General features: G+C 37.4%; 1 protein-coding gene across 1 annotated transcript; it reads left to right on the top strand.

The window, feature by feature from the left end:
- Positions 1–1,534: 1,534 nt before the first annotated feature.
- Positions 1,535–17,632, top strand: LOC121506402 (ly6/PLAUR domain-containing protein 1-like). Its single transcript, XM_041782192.1, has 4 exons — positions 1,535–1,765; positions 9,433–9,567; positions 13,930–14,188; positions 16,577–17,632. The coding sequence occupies exons 1-3, from the start codon at positions 1,717–1,719 to the stop codon at positions 14,160–14,162; spliced, it is 417 nt and encodes a 138-aa protein (XP_041638126.1). The 5' UTR covers positions 1,535–1,716; the 3' UTR covers positions 14,163–14,188; positions 16,577–17,632.
- The last annotated feature ends 6,137 nt before the right edge of the window (positions 17,633–23,769 follow it).

The raw sequence follows: 23,769 nt of genomic DNA, 5'->3' as shown, positions 1-23,769 counted from the left end.
CTCTCACATTTTTTGTTTGGGTCAAATTTCAGTTGATCTATCACTGATAGAATAAGTGGGTGGTGGTGTGGAGCGATAATCTCCAGCCACCTTTGAGAAATCGATGACCCATTTTGTTTTGAGCGAACTTGGTTAGATATTTGCAAAACTAAAATCTGAAACTGAGTGTAGACATTCAGCGCAACTTAAGGTTTGAATAATCAATGTAACAGGTTAAAAAAAAAAAACACCTGTCAGTAGCATGTTCAAACACTCCTACTAACATGAAACATGGGAGGGTTCAAATCGAAACTCATGATAATAAAAAGTAAAACAAATTTAATGCACCAATATTTGAATAACTACGGCACTCAGGACAAAAGAAATGCAACAAAAACACCCCCCCCCCCCCAAAAAAAAAGATTAAAAAAATGAAATAATAAATAAATAACTACAATGTGTGTGAAATATTCCTAAGAATGGAATTCTGCTCAAAAATCAAAAGGAGACGATATTAATGTGTCAATATTATGATCAATACAGTAAAAACAGACACGCCAAACCTTTAGCCCAATAAATCCCAGAATGCATTTAAAATATAAATAAAAACTTTTTAAAAAATGTGTACAAAAACCAAAAAAAAAAAAAAGAAGTTTTCATGTTATGTCAATTTAATAAATTATCATTTCAAACTAATTAAAGCATCATTAGTGTCATTATAAATCCCTTATTCATTCGTACATTTTAACATTTTACTGACAGAAAAAAATAATTCAAAATAAAAGTTTTGTGAAATATAAAAAAAAACATTTAATCAGTCTCAAGCATTGTTTAAAAAATTATTTTGAATTTCCTGAAATGTTTTTGTATAATAAAATTGTTTTGCATCTCATTAAACATCTGCATGCATTGGCAAATGTTTAATTTTTGAAAGACATTTTTTGCATTGCACCGTTTTAATTTGCACTTATATTTTTGCTTATGTTAAAGGTTTTAGTTTTACAAAATATTTTTTAATGAAATTCTCTTTTTGTGCATTTAATATTTTGATTACGCAACTTTTTTGCATTCTCAAAAAATATTCTTGCATGTCATTTTTTTCCTTTTTTTTTTTTTTGCAGTTCACAAAATGTTTTTGGAATTCATGATTTTTTTTCTGCATTGCACTTCATGCTTTTTGGATTTTGTAAAATATCTGTTTTTGGGAATTGTTTTTGTGTTTTCTAAATAATTGTTGCGTTCATGAAATGTTTTTGCAGTTCACTTTTGGGGCCACCGTACATTTCCGTACCATATGTAGTATATGATGAGATAAATGTGTGTTTAAATAAATGTATGAACAGTTATGACACCGTAGCTTTAAAACAGCCAATCATAAGCGCGTGAATCTTCAGATGTGTTTAAAACGACATGTTGCATTTCTGCGTATAGGCGCGCAAAGCCAAACAGCATAGCTGAGATATTGACACACCAGCTGTGCGCTCATCACGTGGTACTTTTTATGATTTCTGCGCTCTGATTCCGTCTCCACTCGCGCGCTGCTCCTCACAAACTCTCCCTCCCTCTCTTCGCGCGCTCCGGAGCTTTCCGCTCTCACCTCTAACCAGAGCCGAGAGGATGAACTGGTCCGGGTCGGGGCTTCCTCCGAGGCGGTTCCTCCTCCTCCTTCATGCCTCCTCCGCCTAAAACGAGCTCACCAGGTCGGATGTTTCTCCTCCGAGCGGCTTCTGGGAGAGAATGCGTCTTCTCATTTTCGCGACTTTATTCGGAGTCTTTCTTGACGCAGGTAAGGATGGAGCGAGTTGGAGAGGCTGTGGAGCTGTTTTACGCACTTTGGAGCGCACGTGTGCTTCTAAAATTGATGTTTTGTTGCGATACGTGCTACATGGATGACATTTATCACCCTGCATCCGTGCGTAACGGGCAAAATGCAAACATTACCAACAAAATTAGATTTTTTTTTCCTATTATTTGCATCCATGGCACAGAAAATTAAGTCCACTAATCTCCGGATACTTGGATCCCAAATGCTCAGACCTATTTAGATTTAAAAACACGCACTGCTGCCTGTTAGTGACTCATTTTCTCTGCGTAATCTGGCTAAAGTATGGCCATCAGATTTGAATAATATAAACACATTTACACATGTATACATTTGTCAGGAAACATCGTGAATCATGGAGAGATAATGCGCAAAAATTAGCAATAATACGGCGCTTTTGGTGCTGATTTTACGCACAGAGCTGGGACCTTGTGCGCATTTGGCACCAATTAAAGGCACAAATCATGCACACATTTTTTGGTTCCAACGGTGGCAGCTGTCTGGGAGATTCTGCTGAGGATGCTGCGTTTGTGCCTTTGGAGCTCTTTCCACTGATTTTACTCCATTATTTTATTGTTTTGCACAGCCTGCAGTGATTATAGTTAATAGGATTTTCATAAGAAGATAAAGATTCTGCAAATTCTCACCTGAATGCAAAAGATTTCCCTTATCTGTTTTGTTGTAAAAGGAAAAACAAAAAGCAGAGATCTTCCCTGAGACTGATAAGCTCTGATTTTACCCTCCAGTAGGACAGATATCCCTCCAAAATAAGAGCGCACTTTGTTATCACAGTGATGGATGGAGGCTGCTGGCATTTGCTTGCTTTAAAATAATTAGCCCTAGGTTGTGATGTTATATGTGGGACCTTTATCAGATGCGTTTTGATGGCGCTGTTGGAGTGGAGATTAATGATTGGTGCCACTTCAATAATTACATCGGTAATATATGTCAGCAGGGACGGATTGCCTGTGTTGGATGTTGGGAAGGAAAGGGCACGCGTGTTTGTAAGGGCTGGAGTTCTTGATTGAATGCCTCCGTATGATGAAGAAATCTGAGGGAAATTGAGTTTGGCAGGTTTGGTATAAATCTAATATCCGTGCTAATTAAGACTGGCTACAACGAACAGCATGTGAGCAAAATTCTGCAAGAATCGCCCCAAAAATTGGGCTTCCTTCAAGGGTCAATTAAATGGCAAAAATGCCACATAGTCTTGACTCAAAGCTGTAACACTGCTCTGTTTTACGCCACAAGGCTACTGCAGATTGCCCTTTCTGCAGGGCATACACGGTAAAAATAAATAAACTTCAGGCTTTAAAAGCTTAAGAAATAAATGGCAACTCCCAGGAAAGCAATACAGAATGCCTCATGAGTGAAATCCCTTCTCATGCCTCTGCTAAAGTTGCCAAAAAGCTTAAAAAGGTGCACTTCGCCAATGATTTAACGAGCCCTAGTGAGAATAGGTCATGTATTCTGCACATTAAGCATGCTGTCTGCAGATTTATCCTTCAATTCCCTGGAAAGTTGAGTAAAACGCATCAAATTTCAACTTGACCAACATAATCTTGACTTAGAGCTAATATTTAGATGCACAGCCAAAATAGATTAAATAAAGCTTGATAAGGAACATTCTGGAAGCAAATGCATCGCTCATTTCCCTGCTAAATCTGCAGAGAATGCCCCTGGAAATGGACTTTAGCAATGATAGAAAGATACGTTTGCACATGCAGCACAATGTCTGCAAAACTGTCCTGAAAATTGCTGGAAGAGTCTAGTAAAAGCACAAGAAATGTCCGTTTTGACGGGTGCAATCTTGACTAAAATAGTTTAAATTTTATGTCAACATATTTGCAGATGCTCTGCTCTTTCTCTACGACACTCACAGCAAAATAACTTAAGTTTTAGGCTTAAGAAGCTTCTTTTAAGAGCCACAAGAAGACTTCTGTAGTAAAAACCAGCGTAGATTCTCTTCATTCGCCCTCATAAAAATTACCCAGACGCAGCCCAGGAAATACAAGAGCCCATGTCAGGATACGTCATGTCTGCTCCACATAAAACATTTCATCTGCAAAAATGATCTTGAAATCATTTATATGATCAACTAAAAGCACCAAAATGTCCATTTTTGTTATAATAGACACTATCGTAACTCAAAGCTTTCACAGTAAAAAATATTTTAGGCTTTAAAGGCCTCAAATGAAGGTGGAAAAAGCCCCAAAAGGTCTGACATTTGTCATTAATACCACAATAAAGACTGCTAAGAACAAAATCCTCTCTCAACCCACCCTGCAAAACTGCACAGTACAACTGGACTTTGTCGATTAAAGTATGACTTTGCAAGAGTACACCTTTCCCCCTATACCCCCATATATAAATCATGTCTGCATAAAAAGATCATCAAAGTTGCTCATAGGATCCAGCAGAAACACAAGAATGTTAGTTAAATATTCCCTGTTTTGTTCCACAAAGCTTCTGCAGACTCTAAACCCTCTTTCTGGAGGACATGGCCAAAAAATAATTGAATTTTTAGGCTTTAAAGGTTTAAAATGAAGAGGGCAAAAGCCAGGAGAAGACTGTGTTATAATTAAAACTATTCAAGAACGTCTTGGAGCAAGTTCCCTTCTTGCCTCCTGTAAAATCGCCAAGAAAGCCCCCAAAATCAGGCTACACCAAAGATAAAATGACTTCCAATACAAACACATTATACCTATGCACATAAAACATGCTGTCTGCACGAGGAGTTATTTTCCACCAACATGATCCAGACTCAGAGTTGTAACATTTTCCACAAATCTCTGGAAGATGCTCCGCCATTTCTGCAGGACGTTGACTCGAAGAAATAATTGCATTTTAATCAAAACAAGCTTCTAATAAAGGGGGAAAGCCCAAAGATTGTTTTGTAGTAATTTTCCATCTTGCCCCACTGTGAAAACACCCAGAAAGCCTCTCAAAATTAGACTGCCAACAATTCAATAAGTTTTAGTGAAGCTTTCTGCTCTTACGGCAAATTGTCTGCAAACATGGCCTTTATATTAGTTTAAAATGCCAGTAAGAGAACACAAATCTCATTTTTCACCAACATAATCTTGATTCAAAACTGTATTTTCACTGTTTTTTTGCCACAAAGCTTTAACAGAGGCTCTGACCTTTCGTTAGGTCAGGGATGTCCAAACTATGGCCTGGCAACCAAATGCGGCCCGTGGTCAACTTTTGTTTGGCCCACATTCGATTTTGAAAATTAAATGAAATATAGCCCACATCTGAACATGAAGCATTATTGTACTTACTTTTAGCAAGAGGTGCTACCATGCTAACTATGTAAACAAACATTTTGACAAGAAGAATTTACTGATGTGTTTTTGAAATTTTGGATTAAAATAAGATGACACTTGGATGATAAACATATTGGCAACCAAATTAATATTGATATCTTGATTTATAACTACCCAAATGAGAACAGCAGCAAATAGCAGCACCAATATCGTTACAGGGGCGTAGCCAGTGAAAGCCAGGGCCAATCAGGTTCTCCTGAAATCTTATTGGCTTTCTAGAAATCCTCAAATCAATTGCAATTTGCCTTGTCAACCACCTTACCCTATTTAATAACTAATTAATAACCCATTAATAACTTTAATGTTCTCAAGGTACGGTATATGAAACTGGCCCCAGCGTTCCTTTATATTTCTGTTTGTGGCCGTCAGTGGAAAAAGTTTGGACACCCCTGCTTTAGGACATGCACTGCAGAAATAAAAGGGGGCAGAAGCCCAAAAGACCGGCTATTGTAAGTAAGAGCAAAACGGAAAGTTTTGTGAGCAATTTTCCTTCCAATTTCCCTGAAATAATTGCATAAAAAGCTCCAAAATCAGGCCACGCCAATGATATGAAGTCGTCCAATACAAATGCATTATGTATCATGCACATAAAGCATGCTGTCTGCTCTTAAATTAGTGTAAAAATGGTCAGTAAAAGCACCAAAATGTCAACTTTAACCCACATAAGCTTGACTCCTGCTTCTGCAAATATGTTGCTCTTTCTGCAGGGCATTGCCAACTAAAGTAGTTGAATTTTTAGGTTTTAAAAGTTTAAAATGAAGGCCCAAGAAGACTGACTTTTGTGATTAAAACCTATAAAGAATGTCTTGCATGAAGTTTCTGTCTTACCTCCCTTTTAAAGTTGCCCAGAAAGCCCCCCAAAGTGGTCTTCGCCAATAATTCAAGAAATTTTCGTGAAAAGACGCTTTGCTTTTTGCACATAAATCACCTTGTCTGCAAACATGACCCTTAAATTGCCTCAAAGGCTCTAATAAAAGCACCAAAATCTCATTTTTCACCAACACAATCCTGACTCAAAGCTGTTGTTCTCTCAGTTTTTCGCCACTAAGCTTTAACAGAGGCTCTGGCCTGTCTGCAGGACATGCATGGCAGAAATGAGAGGGGCAAAAGCCCAGGAAGACTGACTGTTATAATTAAAAGCATAGGATTGCCTTGTGAGCAATTTAACCTTCCAAGGCCCCTGGAATAATTGCACAGAAAGCCCCCAAAATCAGTCTTCGCCAATGAAAAAAGGAGCTCCAATACAAACACCATTTGGACAGCACCAATGATTTAATGAGATGAAAATACGTGACTTTTCTGCACTTAAAGCACATTGTCTGCAGAAAAATTATGGTAAATTTCTGATTTAATATCATCGCTAGACAATTCAAGTAGAAGCAGCAAAATGCCTCTTTCGATGAACAGTATCTCGACTCAGAGCTGTTGTATTTTCTCTGTTTTACACCACAAAGTTTCTGCAGATGCTCTGCCCTTTCTGCAGGGCATGCGCAGTAAAAATAAATGAGTTTTCAGCCTTTAAAAGCATCAGATGAAATTTGCAAAAGCCCCAAGAAGTGCTGAGTGTTATCTTTACAAGAAGACAAAGTGCAAGCAGTCGGAAATTCACATTTTTATTATCTCAGGGGAAGAGAATTCACACGGGCAATCTCGGCTTCGCCAGTGTGCACCGAGCCTTTTCTTACTGCCTGTTTGTGTTGTAAATGGAGCTTTATCACCTATAAAAACCCACCAGTTAAAAGGGAGTTTAAACAACCCTTTTCGTGTGTTTTCTGCTTCTTTACAGCTCATTCTCACCTCAAGTGTGTGAATCCATAACCCCTCTGTTGACACTCACGAGAGAGCCAGTAAAAAACAGCAGAGAAACACCAAAGATTGCATTTCCTACGTGCTTCGTAAAGCCACAAAGCCCGGCTGCTGCCCTTCTTTCTAGAAGGCGTAATGTCACAGAAAACAGAGACGGTGGCATTGCACTCATGAAGTGCCATTAGTCTTCTTTTTAGCTGCAACACCATCAAAGGCACTCGCACAAAGCCAAATCCATAAAAGCCTCCACTGCTTGACTCCAGGAAAAGATAAAAAAGAGGGTTGGTAATAGATTCATGAAATGTGGGGAATGTGAGCGTTATGTTCAGGTATTAGTACTTGAAAACATCAAACACAGGGAAAAACTACAGTAAAAATAGTCCAGGAAAGAAGAGATGTTGATGTGTTGAGAAGAGGAGCTAAAGGCTAACGTAGAAGTCATTAAATGCACTGAAAATGTTGTCAGAGTTGTAAAAAACAACTTTATACGTGATGCGTGTTGCTATCTAAAAGAAAAGAAGACAACATTTGAAGCCTGCTGCTCTTATGTGTGAATGTTTGCCCTTCTAACAGATAGCACAGGCTAGCATAGCTTAGCTGTCTCTGCTAATCTCCAAGCTAACCTTTTTTTGTTGTTGTTTATTTCACTACAGATTTAACAAACAAGTCCTAATATGATATTGTGTGAGTTTTAAAGTTACCGGTTGGTGGATTTCCTGTTAGCAAGACAGAATCTGGCTTCTTGTTCTCCTCTGTTTTCAGCTCTGGCTTAGCTAGTTAGCTAGCTAGTTAGCTAGACTGACACAGCTAGCCTGGTTGGGTTTGTGATTAAGAAAATCCCCCTTTGAGCTCAGTAAGTATATTTAATTTATTAAAAGTGATAATTCAAAGTTGTTTTTTTTCTTAAATCAAAATGTTTTATGTTTCTTTTAACTTCCTGTACTTTTAAGGGTTGAAGGACAACTTCTTGCCAAGAAGGATGCTAACTCTCAATTGATCCTAAAACAGCTGAACATCTTTTTATGCTTTATTTTATAGGTATGGATTTAGTGTTTCTCTTCCAGCTCAATGAGTGAATTTATTTTCAATCAAAAGTGGTAAATAAAGTTTTATCGAAGTCAAACATGCAGTTTTTTTTGGCTAGGATAACTTCTACACAAGAACCATGCTAGTTCTCAGCTGCCTTTAAAGGGCTGAATGTTTTTGTATTGTATTTTTTGGAATGCTTTTAAAAATGTTACAAGGTGCCAGTTTGGATGCCATTAATTTTTTTTGTTTTGTGTTTTTTTTTGGCAGGGTATTGATTTAAATTGGTCCATTACTTCGGTTTTCAGTTCTAGTTTACCTAGTTAGCGTGAAGACAAACACAGCTAACCTAGTTGTTTGCATCCCAGCTGTTACAAAATGGTAATTTAATGCATGGGTACCCAACCTGGGGCACCAAAGATCTCCGGGGGGGGGGGGCTGCCAAAATTTTATTTGCACATACCGACTAAAACCATGATAAAATAGTTAATAAGTAGTTTGTACAAAGGTCGGTAAGAAAACACGTATAGGTCTTTTTAGGGGTTTATCAATTAAACTATTAAATTTGATGTTGATTTTTGACAGCAATTAGTCACTTTTTCTTTTCATGTGAGTCTTGGGGAGGATCAGCTTTTCTTAGTCACATTTAGAGGGTACTTTAAGAGGAAATGGTTCAGAACCACTGACTTAAGGTACTGAAGTTCCTCAGAGTGTCTTTGTTTCAGTTTTAGGGATATTTAGATAATAGGTCCCACTTCTCAGTTTTTCTTACTTCAGAAATTACTTAAAGTAAAGTAAGTAAAGCAAACACTTCCTGTTACTTAACCTTTCCATTTCTTGGTCATACCAATAGTGGACAGAGGCTGTATTTCTGGCCGTGGCCACTGTTAGAGCTGACGAAGCCTTTCAGGGGAGAGGCAAAACGTCTTCAAGTTCCTGGTTGTAGTCCTTCATTGACCAAAGCCTTTCTGAGTTGAGTTTGCATGTTCCATTCTGGTACCTCAGCTTCCTCCCAAAGACATGCTTGCTAGGCTGGTTGGGGATGCTAAATTGCCTGTAGATGTGAGTTGACACAATGTTCATCCAATCACCTTCTGAGAATATTTTGAAAAGTCCTACCTTTCCCAAATGCATTCTATAGGATGTTTAGGATGTTTCCCAGATGAATGTTAGTATATCCATGCAATGGATATATGGAACAGTCTATCTGGCAGTGAGGTTACACCAATTCAGGGTCTCTCACCCACTGACAGAGCTGAGATAGGCTCTGTCAGTGGGACCCCCGAGACCCTGATGTAGAAGTAACAAAAGGTATAGATAATAGAGAGCCAGAGTACTCAACAGGAACTTGCTTAGCTTAAATCTACTAATTGTGTACACCATTAATGAATTAGTGACATTGACATCTAGAGATGTCCTTCTTGTCCACAATGACGTATTTTGTGTTGTTGCTTTGTGTTCGGCATGCAGGAGATGCCCTTCAGATCCAGTGCTACCAGTGTGAGGAGATGAAGCACAATGACTGCTCCACACCAGAGTACATCGTCAACTGCACCGTCAACGTACAGGACATGTGCCAGAAGGAGGTGTTGGTCAAACCCGACGGTAAGGGGGCAATTTATTAAAATTCTTTGTGGCTGTTTTCTGTGTTTGTGGAAAAGTTGTCTCGACTGAGGTGTAAGCAGCATAGTAGGTTTCATGGTTTCATAGTCCTTGAAATGGAATCCAAGAAATATGATAGTGGTCAGCCAAAAATTCCCACATCAAAAGCAAGAGATCTACTTTATCTGTCAAAGAAAGGTGATTGGAATCTAGCGAAAGAGCTTAACATTTTGCAAAGTAGTTACACCCCATGTCTGAGCATTTAGTTTTATCCCTCTGCCAGTCATATGAGGGCAGGCAATTATATTAAGTCGCTAAGCACCCAGCAATCCTCTTGATGCAGAACAGGGTTGGCAATTAGCATAAATATTGATGTCTTCACTGGGAGACAATGTCGTAAACAAGGTTGTCTGGAAACAGCAGGCCAAAAAAATATACGTTTTTTGCGATAATGTCTCATTTATTCTAACTTATGCAAGCAAAGCATGGATAAACAACACATTAAATCAGCAGTTGGTGCCTCTCTTAGCTTTAAAATGACTAATGATATGAAAAATAAGTCCCTGAAGGATGCCAGACCATCCCTTTCTTTCTGCTGTTCAAACACCTTTGAATCCAAAAAATACATGGCTTTCTAACCCAGCAGAAGAAGCCGAGCAGGTCGAAGTAACCCCCTGTGATTTTCAGCGTAATAGACATTGTTATCTGTTATTTTGTTCTTCTGCTCAGCTTCAAAGGCGGATAGAGAGGCACGGATTGATGTGTGGATACACTCGCTGTGATACAGATAGCATTGGTTTGCAGAGGCACCATCACACTGTGTAGCATCAGTTTTTCCACGCAGTGTAAAAATACGGCTACACAAACAAACCTGGGGCCCCATCTTTGTTTTAAGGAGGCTGTTCGATGGTGGTGTATTGCTGTGGTTTCACTCCCAGCGAACACTATCTCCTTGGAATGGTTTATTTAGCTCATTTGTCAAAGAGAGGAGCCTTTTCTTCAACTGCCACTGACACAACATTAGATTAGCTTTGTGCAATGTTACAGAAAATAAAATGGTTCAGTCTGTAGGCTGCTAAATAGAAGGCAGTGTCTCTATTTAGGCTGTCCAAAAGCTTAAAAAATGGAGAATAAGTAGTTGAAATGGGTTCAAAATTAGACTTGAAATAATATACTCTAGCCCCAATATCATACAGATCACATTACTAGATTTGTGAGATGATTTTATCACCGTTTCCAACAAATACATGAGATTTAAGCCAAATTATGAAAAAACATGTTTATTTTCATTTGAATTATCTGACTGTAACATCACTACATGCCCATTTCCTCTTTTTTCCTTATGATACTTTTCTAGTTTTAGGGTCAAACATAAGAAATTATGTTTGGCATTGTGCTCGAGAAGCAGCTGGTAGTGCCCCCTGCTGATTAACAAGGAGATTAGGACTACGTTTTGGCTTAATCAATTGAAATTGTCCGTAAAACGATATTTGTCAGATTGTAATTTTGTTGCAAGGTATTGTGACACCCCTACAGGCCTATTTTAACAATTGAGACAATTATTGATTAAAACAGAAGACATTGTAAAGGATAAAATAGCTGCAGTTAGCATGTTTAACTAACTAGCTAACAACTGTCACCACTGAATGAGAGATAAAAGTAAAAAATGTTTATTTGCTTACAGTAGCAATAATTATGATCTGTTTGACTAGCAATGCTACATAGGTCAATGCTAACATGGAAGCCAGTGATATTTACCTTATGCTTGCTTAGTTTAGGCAAGTTTTAGTTTATCTGTCCCAGCTTTTTTGCAGTTTGGGAATGTTTATTGTTATTGATTTTTTGTAAATGGAGCCCTACCCATTTTTATTTTTCTAAAGACAAAAGATAGCTTAAAATTTGCTAAAAAAAAAAAACGTCAGTAATTCTTAAAACTAAACAACCATGACTAACATGTTTAGCCTACTAGCTTACTGTTATTGTCACAGACTCAGACTTCCAGGTCAATTTTTATTTTTATTTGCTAACAGAAACAAAAAAGTAAGATTAGATAACCTTACATAAATTTCAAATATGCTATGCTATCCTGAGCTAACAGCAGGGAAGCCACTGCTAATTGTGCTACCTTAGTTAGGGCTTACATGAATGGCTCTATGCTGCCTTTGTTGCATTTGGATAATGTTTAATCCATCAAATCCAGCTTGTTTTACCAAATGGCATTAAAGTTGCTGAAAACATCATTGGGCTAATTCTTAAAACTAAACAACAATTCCAATTGGCATGTTTAGCTTACTAGCTAACTGACTTCTGAGTCAAAGTGTGTGTTCCAGTGTGAAGAAATGTAGGGTTAATGTTATTATTAGTGTTTGAGTAATGTTAATTCCAACAGCTTGTTTTTCCATAACATTTCTGAACATACATATTTGCTCTTTTCAATATGCTAACTCTTGAACTACACATCTGACATTACCGTGTTTAGCTTACTAGCTAACTGAGGTTGACACAGAATCAGGCATCCAAGTCAAGTCTGTTGTTTTACAAACAGTAACAACGAATGTAGGATTAAATAACATAAAAAACATAACATGGGTTAAATAAACTTTGTAGTCTTAAGTAACTGCATGGAAGTGACTGCTAATTATGCTAGCCCAGTTAAGGATAATATTTGTGGCTCTTTGCTGCCATTTTCTCGTTTGGGTGACAGTTATTCCTTCAGCTTGTCTCATTAAAACAGAATTATATTTGCTATAATAAAATATCAAAAAGCTAATTCTTTAAACTAAACCATTTCAGTGAGTATGTTTGGCTTACTGGTGTCACAGAGTCTGGATTGCAAGTCAAATTGATTTATTTTCTAACAGCAACGATATTTAACAATGAAAATACAGTTGAATTTAGTTTAGCATGTATTTATAAACTCTGTAGTCTAAGGCTAAGTGTATCGAAGCCACTGCTAGTTATGCTAGTCCAGTTAAGGTTAATATTAGCATCTCTGTGCTGCCCTTTTTTTCATTTGAGAGGTTGAAATGTGTCTCTATCTGCCTAAACAACAACTTGTTAACTATTGGACTTTTGAGTCATTTTTTTATGTAGTGGAATTAGCTAGCATGAACTGTAAGTAGGTTGAATTAATCAAGACTAGCTGAATAGAAATCATTGGAAGCTATGCTAGCCCTATGCTAACACAGTTAAGGCTAATAATATTGGCTCTGTCCTGTCTTTTTTTTTTTCTTTTTGCTTCATGGATTGTTTTTGCTTCAATTCTAGTCTGTTAAACCCAAGATAGCCGTAGCTTACCAAAAACATCTTCAAACTTAAAGCTAGTTTATTTTCAAAACTCCAAAATTTGAACCCAGTTTTGAGTTTGGATTATTTTGTTGCTTTTACAAACTAGTAACACTCAAAGTAAAGCACTATAAACCTGCAGATGAATATGATTATCCATTGAATAACAATCTACAATAGCATGCTTGGCTAACTAGCTAACTGCTGTTGTGACAGAGTTCAAGTGTTCATTTGCTAACAATGGCACTAATCTATGTGCTTTGATTGAATAAAATATTTTGTTTTAAGCTCTATTAACTATATAATTCCTAATTTATTTACTGCATGGACTTTATTGCTAACTTACTCCTGCAGTTTAAGCTAACGTTTGCTTTGTTTCCTTGTTTTCCCAGAAATTGCATTAAATTCGGTTAAAGCCTCCTAAAAGTAATTTAATTTTACTGTAAAAGTGCTAATAAGGTTAAACAGCCATTAATGAGTAAGGATTTTGGGGATGGCTCAAAATTAGAGATAATGGGGGCCTGTCCCACCCCTGGCAGAACCCTTAGACACACCCCTGCAACTACTATGTCTAGCAGTCATTAAGTCCCTATTATATAGGAAATAGCTATAGATACGTCTCCTTTATAATGAAAGATTCTGCCTCCATTTAATTCAGGGAGGTTTTATTGAGGACAGCAGAGGCAAATAATGAAAGAACAACCCAATAAGAAGAGTACATAAACGATAAAATGTGTTCTGTAACATATCATAGACACCCATTATATGTAGCATCAATACCAGATAGGAAGCTATCACTTGATCAGGGAATTGGGGGCCTTTGGGTATAATAGAAAGTTACAGCTCTGCATGATATGAGTTCCTTCATACAAGCAGTAAAATTGTGGGAACATTTATAACACTGACAGTTATCAGTAAATAAGAGCAGAGAGTCAATAGCTTCATATAGGAGCATTTTCAATCAAAGCAATGTAATTACAACCAAAGAGAGTAACACATTTTTCTCTGTTTAGGTTATGAAAAAGGGTAAAGGACTGACCAAAGCTGCTCTTTGTTGACATTTATATATTTCTCTTGCAGGGATACATTATCGGAAGTCCTGCGCCTCCTCCGGCGCTTGCCTCATCGCCTCCTCTGGGTACCAGCAGTTCTGCACCGGCAGGCTAAACTCAGTCTGCATCTCCTGCTGCAACACGCCGCTCTGCAACGGGCCCAGAAGGAAGCGCCCCACCCCGTCTGCAGCACCGTCCAGCCTGCAGAGGCATTTGCTACTCCTCCTTCTGCCCCTGCTGACCCTCCTCCCCTTGACGTAGAACGAGGATGCCATCACATCTCTGCTGTACTGTTGATTTTCTTTGATGCAAGCTTTTGAAAATAGAAAAAAACACCCGCAGGCCAATTAGGGCTTGTCATCATATGAAGTTGACCTTGCTGCTTTAGCAAAATTAGCCAAATTTGATTAGCCAAAATTTATCCAAACATCAAGATTTGCAAAAGGGGCAGCTTAAGATCAGATGTTTTTTGTTATAAAACCCCCAGAAAAAGTACACCAGATAGCTTAGCTTTAACACTGGAACAAAGGGGAAACATAAAGCCTTGATATGCTTAATGGCAACAAATTTCCCTGATCTCAAGATCAGTGTCAATTCCTGTTATCATGGTTTAATCTATTTTAGCACCTAAAACAGGTGTCAAAGTGAATATTCTGTGATTTATCTGCAACTTAATGTGTTTCTTAGCCAAAAGCAGTCTCCTTTTTACAAATGAGGACTGGAAAGTTACCCATCCTAGCCAGTCAGGCCTTGTTTATTCAACCTGTGCATTACTTTAATGCTATATTTAGACATTAAAGCTCCTGTGAGAAGTTTCTGTATGGTTATAAAACAGGCTCAAATTAACCATGGTGCTTCTTTATGACCTTAAAAAGCAAACAAGTTCATTGCAGTAACTCAAAGTAAATAATACATTTGATTTTAAAAGTAAGCAAAGCAAAATCATAAGAGAGATATGAATAATATGGCCGTCTATAGGGGGCGCCAGATTCAATGCTGCACAGTAGCTCTAAGTTGTTTCCATTGTAACGTAAATTCTCCCCCAGAATTGCTTAAATTTGCACAGTTTCAGATGTGTTGCTAATGCATGTAGTAACTAGTTAGCCTAGCTTAGCACAAAGATGGGAGCCAAGTAAAACAGCTAGCCTGGTTGTTTTTGATAGCAAACATCCAAAATTGACAGGTTATCATGGGAAATGGAGATAAACAAAATGTATGCCTGTATGTCCAACCAGGGCTTTTACTTTTTTTGAATTTTTTTTTTTTAACATTTATTTTGTTCTATCTCTTTGCTAATTTAAATTTTTTGATGCCTGAATATCCTTTGAAGTTTGAGTAATTTGCTGAAAACAGTGGAATAATTTGCTATGAAATTTTCAGGAATTTCCATACAATTTTACTGGCAAATTGACTGGATATTTTGGAGAATTTACTCAACAATTCTTAATTGTTGTTTATGGGATTTTTTGTGATTTTTCCAGTTTCATTGGATGTTTTGGGGGAAATTTGTTTGGCGGCCGCTGAAATTTCCATGACGATTTAGGAAAAGCATCTGTAATTTTTTCTGAATTTGATTTCAATTTGGTGGGATTTTGCTTTGAAATTTTTAAGTATTTTCATGGAAATTTGGGAAAGTTATTTATTAATTTTGGTAACATGATTGGAAATTGGGGAGGGGTGTCCTTTGGAATCTTATAGAATTTTCCTAGAAATTTCAGGGAATTTGTTTGGAAGTTTGGAGGAATTTTCTAAAGATTTTAATGGATTTTTTGAAATCTATTTGGAGGGGGACTTGTTTTGAACAATTTTCTTGTATATTTTTTGGGAATTTACAATGACTTTTTTGGGGAACTTTTTACGGGATACCTTTAAAACATGTTTCAAATTTCACAGAAATTGAGGTAAATTATTCTGAATTGTTGGGAATTCCAAAAAATGCATTTTTTTTTCTTGGAAATTTTGTTGATGCTTGACCTCAAAAAAGTTCTTGTGGCCCATCATTAAATTAAAAAGAAAAATGACTCTATCATTCCTCTCTCAGTGGCAATGACCCCCAACAATTGACCTACTGGCCGGCATATGACCATCATAAATGTTCAAAACCAATCCAATGCTGTATTTTCTGCAGAAGCAGGGCCTTCAGGGGGTTTGTGGACATAATTTCCGTTCCTTAATAAGCAAGAGTAACTCACAATCAGTCCAATAAAATCTCAGGTCTCAGGAGGTTAAGGAGGCGGTGTTGGGTGCTGAGGCTAGACTATATGACAACCCCTGGTTTTACCCATAATACTTGAGTATAGGAAAGAGCAACGACTCTGGCCAGAAATGGCCCCATAATTTTAAAATCCATAGTCATCAGTCAAAGCCTGAATTGCCATTTCCATCTTCGTCCAAACAAGCTAACTAACCAGCTGTAGGCCAGCCTTAAATGGCCATATCTGGGAGTATAATTAGCACTTTCCCAAACTCTCCTTTTCATTAAAACTCCAGCTTACAATGATAATTTATACAAAGTGTCCCTTCTGCTTCCATCACCAACAATTAAACAGCCCCACTGCTGAATTTATCTACATCCACCAAAAATGACTAATGCATCTTGAGTCATGCGCTGACATTTGGGTGACACATCCATGCAAATTATTTTTAAATGTAAATGGACACATTTTCTGTCGCAGGTTAACGTGGAGCCCGGATGTGTGGTTTGCAGCTGTGGAGCAGACTCGGACATGGCGCTGGCTTTGTACCTCCTCAGCATCATGAAAAACTGTCGATATGATCGATTTTCCACCGTGACTTCTGAGAATGACACTGAAGAATAAAGGACGCTTTGTGGATCAGTTCTGAAGGACCATCCAGGCTGCAGCCGAGGCATCTCTAAGTTTCTTTGCTTTGTGTGAAGTGGAGAGTTTTTTTTTTTGTAGTTGTTTTTTTCAGGATCCTGCTCTTAAGTTATTTTCTGGTTATTTCATGCTGTGAAAGGTGCTGGTAACAGTTGATGTGGAAAATGATATTTTTGAGCTTCTATTCTGTTGGCTGAAATTGATATTTTTCCTTCTTGTTGATGCTGTTGTTAATGTTGCTCCGAATACGCACATTTTGTATTTATAACAACAGTTTATTCTGATATTTTGATGAAAAAAGGCACTTTGATTGAGGCTAGAGATGAATTTGATGCCTCTTGCAGCATATTTTCCCATATATTTGGCTCTGCCGCTCAATGTTAACCCATGTTTTGCCACTCTGAATTAGCTAAAACATTTTCAGAAAACCTTTTATCCTTGAGGTTTACAGAGAAGAGGATTTTGCTGAATGTACATCATTTAAAAGCAGTCTTTTAGTCAAACTTGGAATCAGCCAATACCACAAACTAAAATGTGTTGAATTTATTCACCATAGAAAGTGCTGTTGAAGAATTAGCTATAAAGCACAAACCCATGCTTCAGGATAGCAACCATACTCCCCTTTGTCAATTTTAGCTTTAAATTTAAAGGTATGCCCAAATAAATCCTATTATTGCATGTAGCTTACACTCTAGACCAAAAACTAATTTTTGTAATTTGTGCCAATGAAAGTAAATTTAACCCAACATATGAATCAAACATAGAGACAGGTCTTTGAAATCACTATTTTTATGCTAAATCAGAGCAAATCTAGCAACCAGACATTCAACATCTATTACAAATGTCTTTTAAAGAAATTGCTTTAATATGTAGACGAATGTTGTTTATTTATTGATATTATTTCAGAGCTTGATGGAGCTGTTCTGGGAGCCAATTTCAGAGAGAAATTGACCATCTGATATTTGTTTTGTTGACCGGTCTTCTGTGAAGAGTGACGCTGTATTCTGCTCATATGTGATGTAAATAAATGTTGCAGAAAAACAGACATGTGACAGTGGGTGGATGGCGTTTTTTTTTTCACCGTGCGCCACATTGCGGATAATCTGGAACAGGCAAAAACAACAAAACAGCCATCCATAGTTTTAAAAAGTTGTCTCCACCAAAAGAACAGAAATCAACCTTAGATATCACTGCAATGCCTTGAAAAAATGTTGGCTTTTTCTGTCCTTTTTTGGTCAACATCTGTGGAACAGCATGAGGGAGAACGTTCAAATTTGGCCCAAACATGGACTAAGACATAGGGATGAGTTGATTAAAATGTTGTGGTCAAAGGTCAAAGGTCAAAGGTCAAGGTTGCAGTTGCTGTTATCAATCCCATACTTTTGTTATCACTACCTTAACTCTGCCTAGACTGACTTTAAACCAAAACTTTCACAGCGTTGGTATTGCTGAAAGACAAACCAGCAATATCAGGAGCTAGAAAGGTGCTGATGTCAAGAGTCATCAAATAAATGAATTAAATAAGATTGTCAAGAATTACTCGCCACAAAAAGCACAATGATCCCCTTTACTGTGATATCATAACATCTTTAGAATAGCCTTGAAGTGGTCTTTATTTTGCCCTTTTTCTCTCTCTTCCCTTTCAGGAATGCCTTGAGGAAATGGTTTCAAATTTGGCAGAAACATTAGCTCAGACTCTGAGCTAATGATTAAAATTTGGTGGTGAAAGGTTAAAGGTCAAGGTTAGTGTATCTCTATAATCATCCCATTCCCTTGAATATAGTAATTCAACATCACCAGGAGGGACTGCTAAGACTTTTCTTTGCGTTGCCAACATTTACAGCAATATCAAAGCTGTAATGCAGTTTGTATTAAGAACCAGCATCATAGAAGGGAAGTATAGAAAATTATTAAGAATTTTTAGTCACCAGCAGGCATGGGGAATAACACAATGACATTAGAATGACTTGAATAAGACTTTTTTTTGGCTTTACTTATTCTTTTTGGTGACCTTCTCTCAAACGCTTTAAGAGAATACCTTCAAATTTGGCACAAATATCAACTGAGACTCAGGGATGGTTTGATTACATTTTGGTCGTAAAAGGTTAAAGGTCAAGGTAACTGTTGCCTTGTAACCATCCCATTCCCTTGCATGCAATTGTAAGCATTTCCCACCAAGACAATCATTTCATTGCCATCTTTCCAGTCTGACCAGCAAATTCTACTTGTGATGGAGTTGATGTTGATAAACAACAATTTAGAAAGGAATTGTTACTTATTATTAAGAACAATATAGCCACCGAAAGGACGAATATCAACTTCACCTTGACATCAGAATGTCTTGAAAAAACTGTGTTTCTAGGTTATAACTGTCTCTTTTTTGTTGATTTTTGTTTAAATGTCCCTAGGGAATACCTTCCAAATTGGCACAAAGCTAGACTAAGACTCAGGTATGAAATGAATACAGTTTAGAGTTCAAAGGTCAAGGCTACTATCCCATTACCTCAAATGCAGTAATTCAGCAATGCCTGGAGGGACTCCCAATACTTTTCTATTGCATTGAAAGGAGTTGATATTTTGAAACAGCATCTTAGAAGGGATGTCTATTAAATTGTTAAGAATTTAAGGCAGATGGGAAGGGCAAAGCTCTGGGGTACTGTATCCTAAGACCATCCAATGCTCTTGTAACCAATATTCAGCTATGCCTCGGTTGTGGGACTTACCAGCCAGTTGCTCAACTGACTTTTAATTGAATTGCCAATGTATACAACAAAATTAAAGCTGGAATGTTAAGAAGCAATATCTTAGAAGGGTAGTCAACTATGACAGAATGCCTTGAAAAATACTTCTTTTTGGGGTTTTACCCCTCACTTTTTGGTGACTATCTCTTAGATGCCTTGAGGGAAGTCCTTCAAATTTGGCACAAACATGGACTTAGATGTAAAGATGAGGCCATCAAATTTTGGTGTCTAGAGGTCAAAGGTCAATGCAACTGTTGCCTCAATTCTATCCCATTTCCTTGAATGCTAAGTTCAGCAATGCCAGGATTTCCAACCCAGACTTTTCTCGGCCTTGCTATTATTTCCAGTCCAACCAGCAGTATCAGAATCTGGAAGGAAGTTGGTACTAAGAAACCCCATTAGAAGGGAACTGGTTCCTATCACTAACCATTGATTAAGCAATTAATTAGCTCTAAATCGCCATTGGCTGAAAACCATTAGCTGCATCACTTAATGTTTACTTAAATGCAAAAGAGCTCTTTAGATTAAGATAGAAATTAACTGGAGTGAATTCAATAATTACAGCTTCCAATTAACATAGTAAGGAGTGCCAAAGTGGGTCCTTTAAGGACAATTTTGATGAATTAAGTTGCACATTAGCTCCTTTTAAGAAACCTGGGAGGTTTAAACAACCAGAAACATATAGTGAAATAGCAAAAGGTGATTTTTTTTTTCTCTGCAACAACCTCCGCATAAAGCTTCAAACCCATCTCCAGAACATTACAATTCCCCTCAGATATCATTTGTGATATTTGGGGGCTTGAAGGGAGGTGTTGACTTCATTCGCCTCTCTGGGAAATGAATTCCTCCTCTGCTGGTGGTCTCTATGAACCGTAATGCTCCCTCCATGCCTTTAACCTTCACGCAGTCAGACTGAGGACGAAGTGGAACCAGTGTTTTATTAAATTAGCAACATTTCAGCATGCTGCCATCACTCAATTACCCATCTATTGATTTGTTTGTGCAGAGTGCAACCTCTATGGTTTTTAAATGAGGACTTATTCTTGAGGTATTTTGGTTGTAAACATTCAGGATTTTCCCACAATGCATGAGTCTACTTGTGTGCAGTTTGAAGCCAAACTTTCACACTGATAAAAGCAACATGAAACAGAAATTTGGGTTTTTCAGAATACAGATCAGGCACAATCCACTCTTAATTAGACCCAGTTTATAATTACTGTTTTGGTAGTTTTTGTTAAAAGCAAGGTAAATCTGCAAAGATGAGTCACTGACTCATGACTGAGTCATGACTGACACTGATGAGTTTTAATAAGGCTGAAAATAAACTCAAACTTTGGTTGTTATTATGCTATTGCAATGGCGATGACTAAGGATCCCATTGTCCAGCCATATATATACAGTGCTTAACAAATTTATTAGACCATCTCTCATATTTGTCTCAGAGACCATCCAGCATCATGAAGTGCTTTAATGTGGACTCTTTCATTTTCAGTGAGCTCTCAACGTTTTACCATTTTGAACAGGAATGAGGAATTTCAAACTGAATTCACCTTTTTACACCCAAATTTGAGCCAGCTCACAGGGCTTCTCTGAGAAGTCAGAAATTAATCAAGCATAACATTCAACCACTAAAACTCATTTTTCTGTTCAGGAATGCAAGTAAATAATTATAATTTGACATATTAATCAAGAAATAATAATGTGCTTTGATATTTTTCCAGTTTTTTGTCAATCAGTAAATTCATGGATAACAGTAATAATGATATTTTAGCATTAAAAATATCATTTGGGTTAAAGAGTTTCTACATATTGGTGTATTAACCACTGCTTTTAATTTAGGGCAGCTGTGGCATAAACCTTACTTTGGGTGGTGGTCCAATAAATTTGTTAAGCACTGCATATAGACCCATATGATTAGGTCAGTCCTGTGGACATAATGTCTTAGCAACAGCTAATCCACTCTGACTCAAAGATAAACTAATTACAATTTGGAGGTCATAGGTTAAGTGTCACAGTCGTTGGGCCGTTCATCCCTTTAATACAATAACTCAAGGACACACAAAGGGGTTTCTGAAGATTTTCAAGAATTACCAATCTGACTTAAAGATGACCTGATATAATTATAAACATCATAGATCAAGGCCATTAGACCTCATGTTCATCCCTTGCTTGGGGAAAAAAAATATCTCAAGAGAGGTAGAAGAAAATTTCTGTTTGCATGGATATTTTTTGCAAGGTCAAATGAGACGTCTCTTCACACTTTGCATAAATGTCCACTCTGATCCAAGGATGAACTAACTTGTTTCTGGAGGTAAAAGTCATTGAGCCTCATGTTCATCCCCAGAGCAGGGATTTTCTTCAAACTTTGGACAAAAGTCCACTCTGACTCAGAGATTAGCACACATGTTTTTGGAGGTCATTTTTATTCTTAGCTTGTGGTTGTGAGATCACAAGGATGCTTTGGCTATTGTCTTCAAAGGTCAGTGTCAAAGTCATTGGGCCTCATGTTAATCCCTTGCTTGTTAATGCAATATGTCAAGAGCACTGTGAGGGATTTTCTTCAAACTTAAGACAGATGTCCACTTGGACTGGAAGAGAAAGTGACAAGATTTTGAAGGCATGTAGGCTAGACGATGTTAAAAACGTGTATCTACCAGCTTACTTCTCCGTTAGCCCTGTCCTTTCCAATTATGCACTGACGGTCTCAGTGAGTTGGCTGTCAGTGAGAGGACAGAGCTCTCAGTCTGCGCTAACTCCTGATTAAAGATTCATGTATGAAACGATGCATTTTTTTCTCCACTTATATCTTACAAAGCTGCTGCTCTTTGGTTAACATGACAATACGCGTCTGAATGTAGCATACAGGTCCGATATGACATGGACAGACAGACAGCAGTTTATGACTGCGAGATGAGAGAGAGAGAGAGAGAGAGAGAGACCAAGACTGCATAAACTTTTTGTTTATTGTTAGGGTAAAGATAGTTGGTTTAGAGATATTTTTTTAAAATTATCAATGAACTCCAATAGTACTGATGTTATGATTACACTGTTAGAGAGAAAAGTTCATTTACATTATCTCTATAAAAATCCAAACCCAGTGTTATACTACAATATGGACCAGACTCTAACAGTGTTTAATTAATTTCTACTAATGTTACAAATATTTTCCTATTACTCTAAGTATCAGTAAATATGTAAAGGCTGTCCAAACTATGGGCTGTGGGCCAACTGTGGCCCTTGGTCCTTTTGAATTGGCCTGCAAGAAATCCATTAAAAAGACTCACATAAGAACATAAAACTTGACTATATTTTTTAGTTTGACTAGGAAAGCACAGTATCTGGGGTTTATACAATATGGGGATGTTTACAAATTAAATTTAGCTGATATCAAAACCAATATATAAATGTAGTTTAGACCTAACACTTCAGTCCTTGAAACACAGTTAAAGGATGAACAAAGAAACATACTTCAGTCTCTACAACACACTAAAGTTTAAGTAAATAGGATGAACACAGAAAAAGACTTCAGCTGTCTGTTATTCCTGCCAAAAGTTAAAAAAAAAAGATGAATTCAAACAAAAGGATTCCAGCAGCAAATAGCAGCACAAACTGAGCTCATTTGCTCCTCTGTCTGATCTCAAAGTCTGATTTCTAAAACACACTGCACTAATCATCTTCAAGCACCAACACTTCTATAAAGTTAGTCAGCTTCCAGCAAGTTGCTCTTGTTTTGTGTCTGAATGTGGAGATGAACAATCAGCATCTCTCTACTTTGTGATTGGCTGTTTACTTTGGTAGACATTAATGAGAGCTGTAATTTAGGCTGTTTTGGTTTTGTTTTTGAAGTACATTCACTTACTATGCATATATTTTGGTTACATGTTGGTTTTAGAGCAATAAGAAACATTTTATATATTGTGCTACAGGTTTTTGTTCTGTGATCCAAGATTGTCAACCTCTGTAGCACTAGTGCTATGGGCAAAAACAGTTAACGTACAGCCCTGCAAGGATAAATAGACATGTTTTTGGCGGTCAAAGTAATTAGGCCCCATGTTCTTTCCATGTTTGTGAACCCAATATCTCAAGGACGGGTAGTGATCTTCTTCAAACTTTACAACAATGTGCAGTGTCCTTAAACCAAAGTGTTAAGATATTTAAGGTCAAAGGCCAAGATTACTAGAAATCACCCATGCCCTTCTTCTTGACTGACCTCTGTACTTTCACTGTCTAGTTACTGTTCAGCTTAGGGAGGCAAAGCCTCATCAGGTGGTATTTCTGGTTTAAAAC

Source organism: Cheilinus undulatus, linkage group 24 (genome assembly GCF_018320785.1).
Source record: "Cheilinus undulatus linkage group 24, ASM1832078v1, whole genome shotgun sequence".
NCBI lineage: Eukaryota > Metazoa > Chordata > Actinopteri > Labriformes > Labridae > Cheilinus > Cheilinus undulatus.
This window is presented reverse-complemented; position numbering and strand designations above follow the sequence as displayed.

Coding starts and splice junctions, on each gene's coding strand:
- LOC121506402 (XM_041782192.1), top strand. CDS start 1,717: ATGCGTCTTCTCATTTTCGCGACTTTATTCGGAGTCTTTCTTGACGCA. Junction 1,766..9,432: donor CGGAGTCTTTCTTGACGCAG/GTAAGGATGGAG, acceptor TTCGGCATGCAG/GAGATGCCCTTCAGATCCAG. Junction 9,568..13,929: donor GGTGTTGGTCAAACCCGACG/GTAAGGGGGCAA, acceptor TTTCTCTTGCAG/GGATACATTATCGGAAGTCC.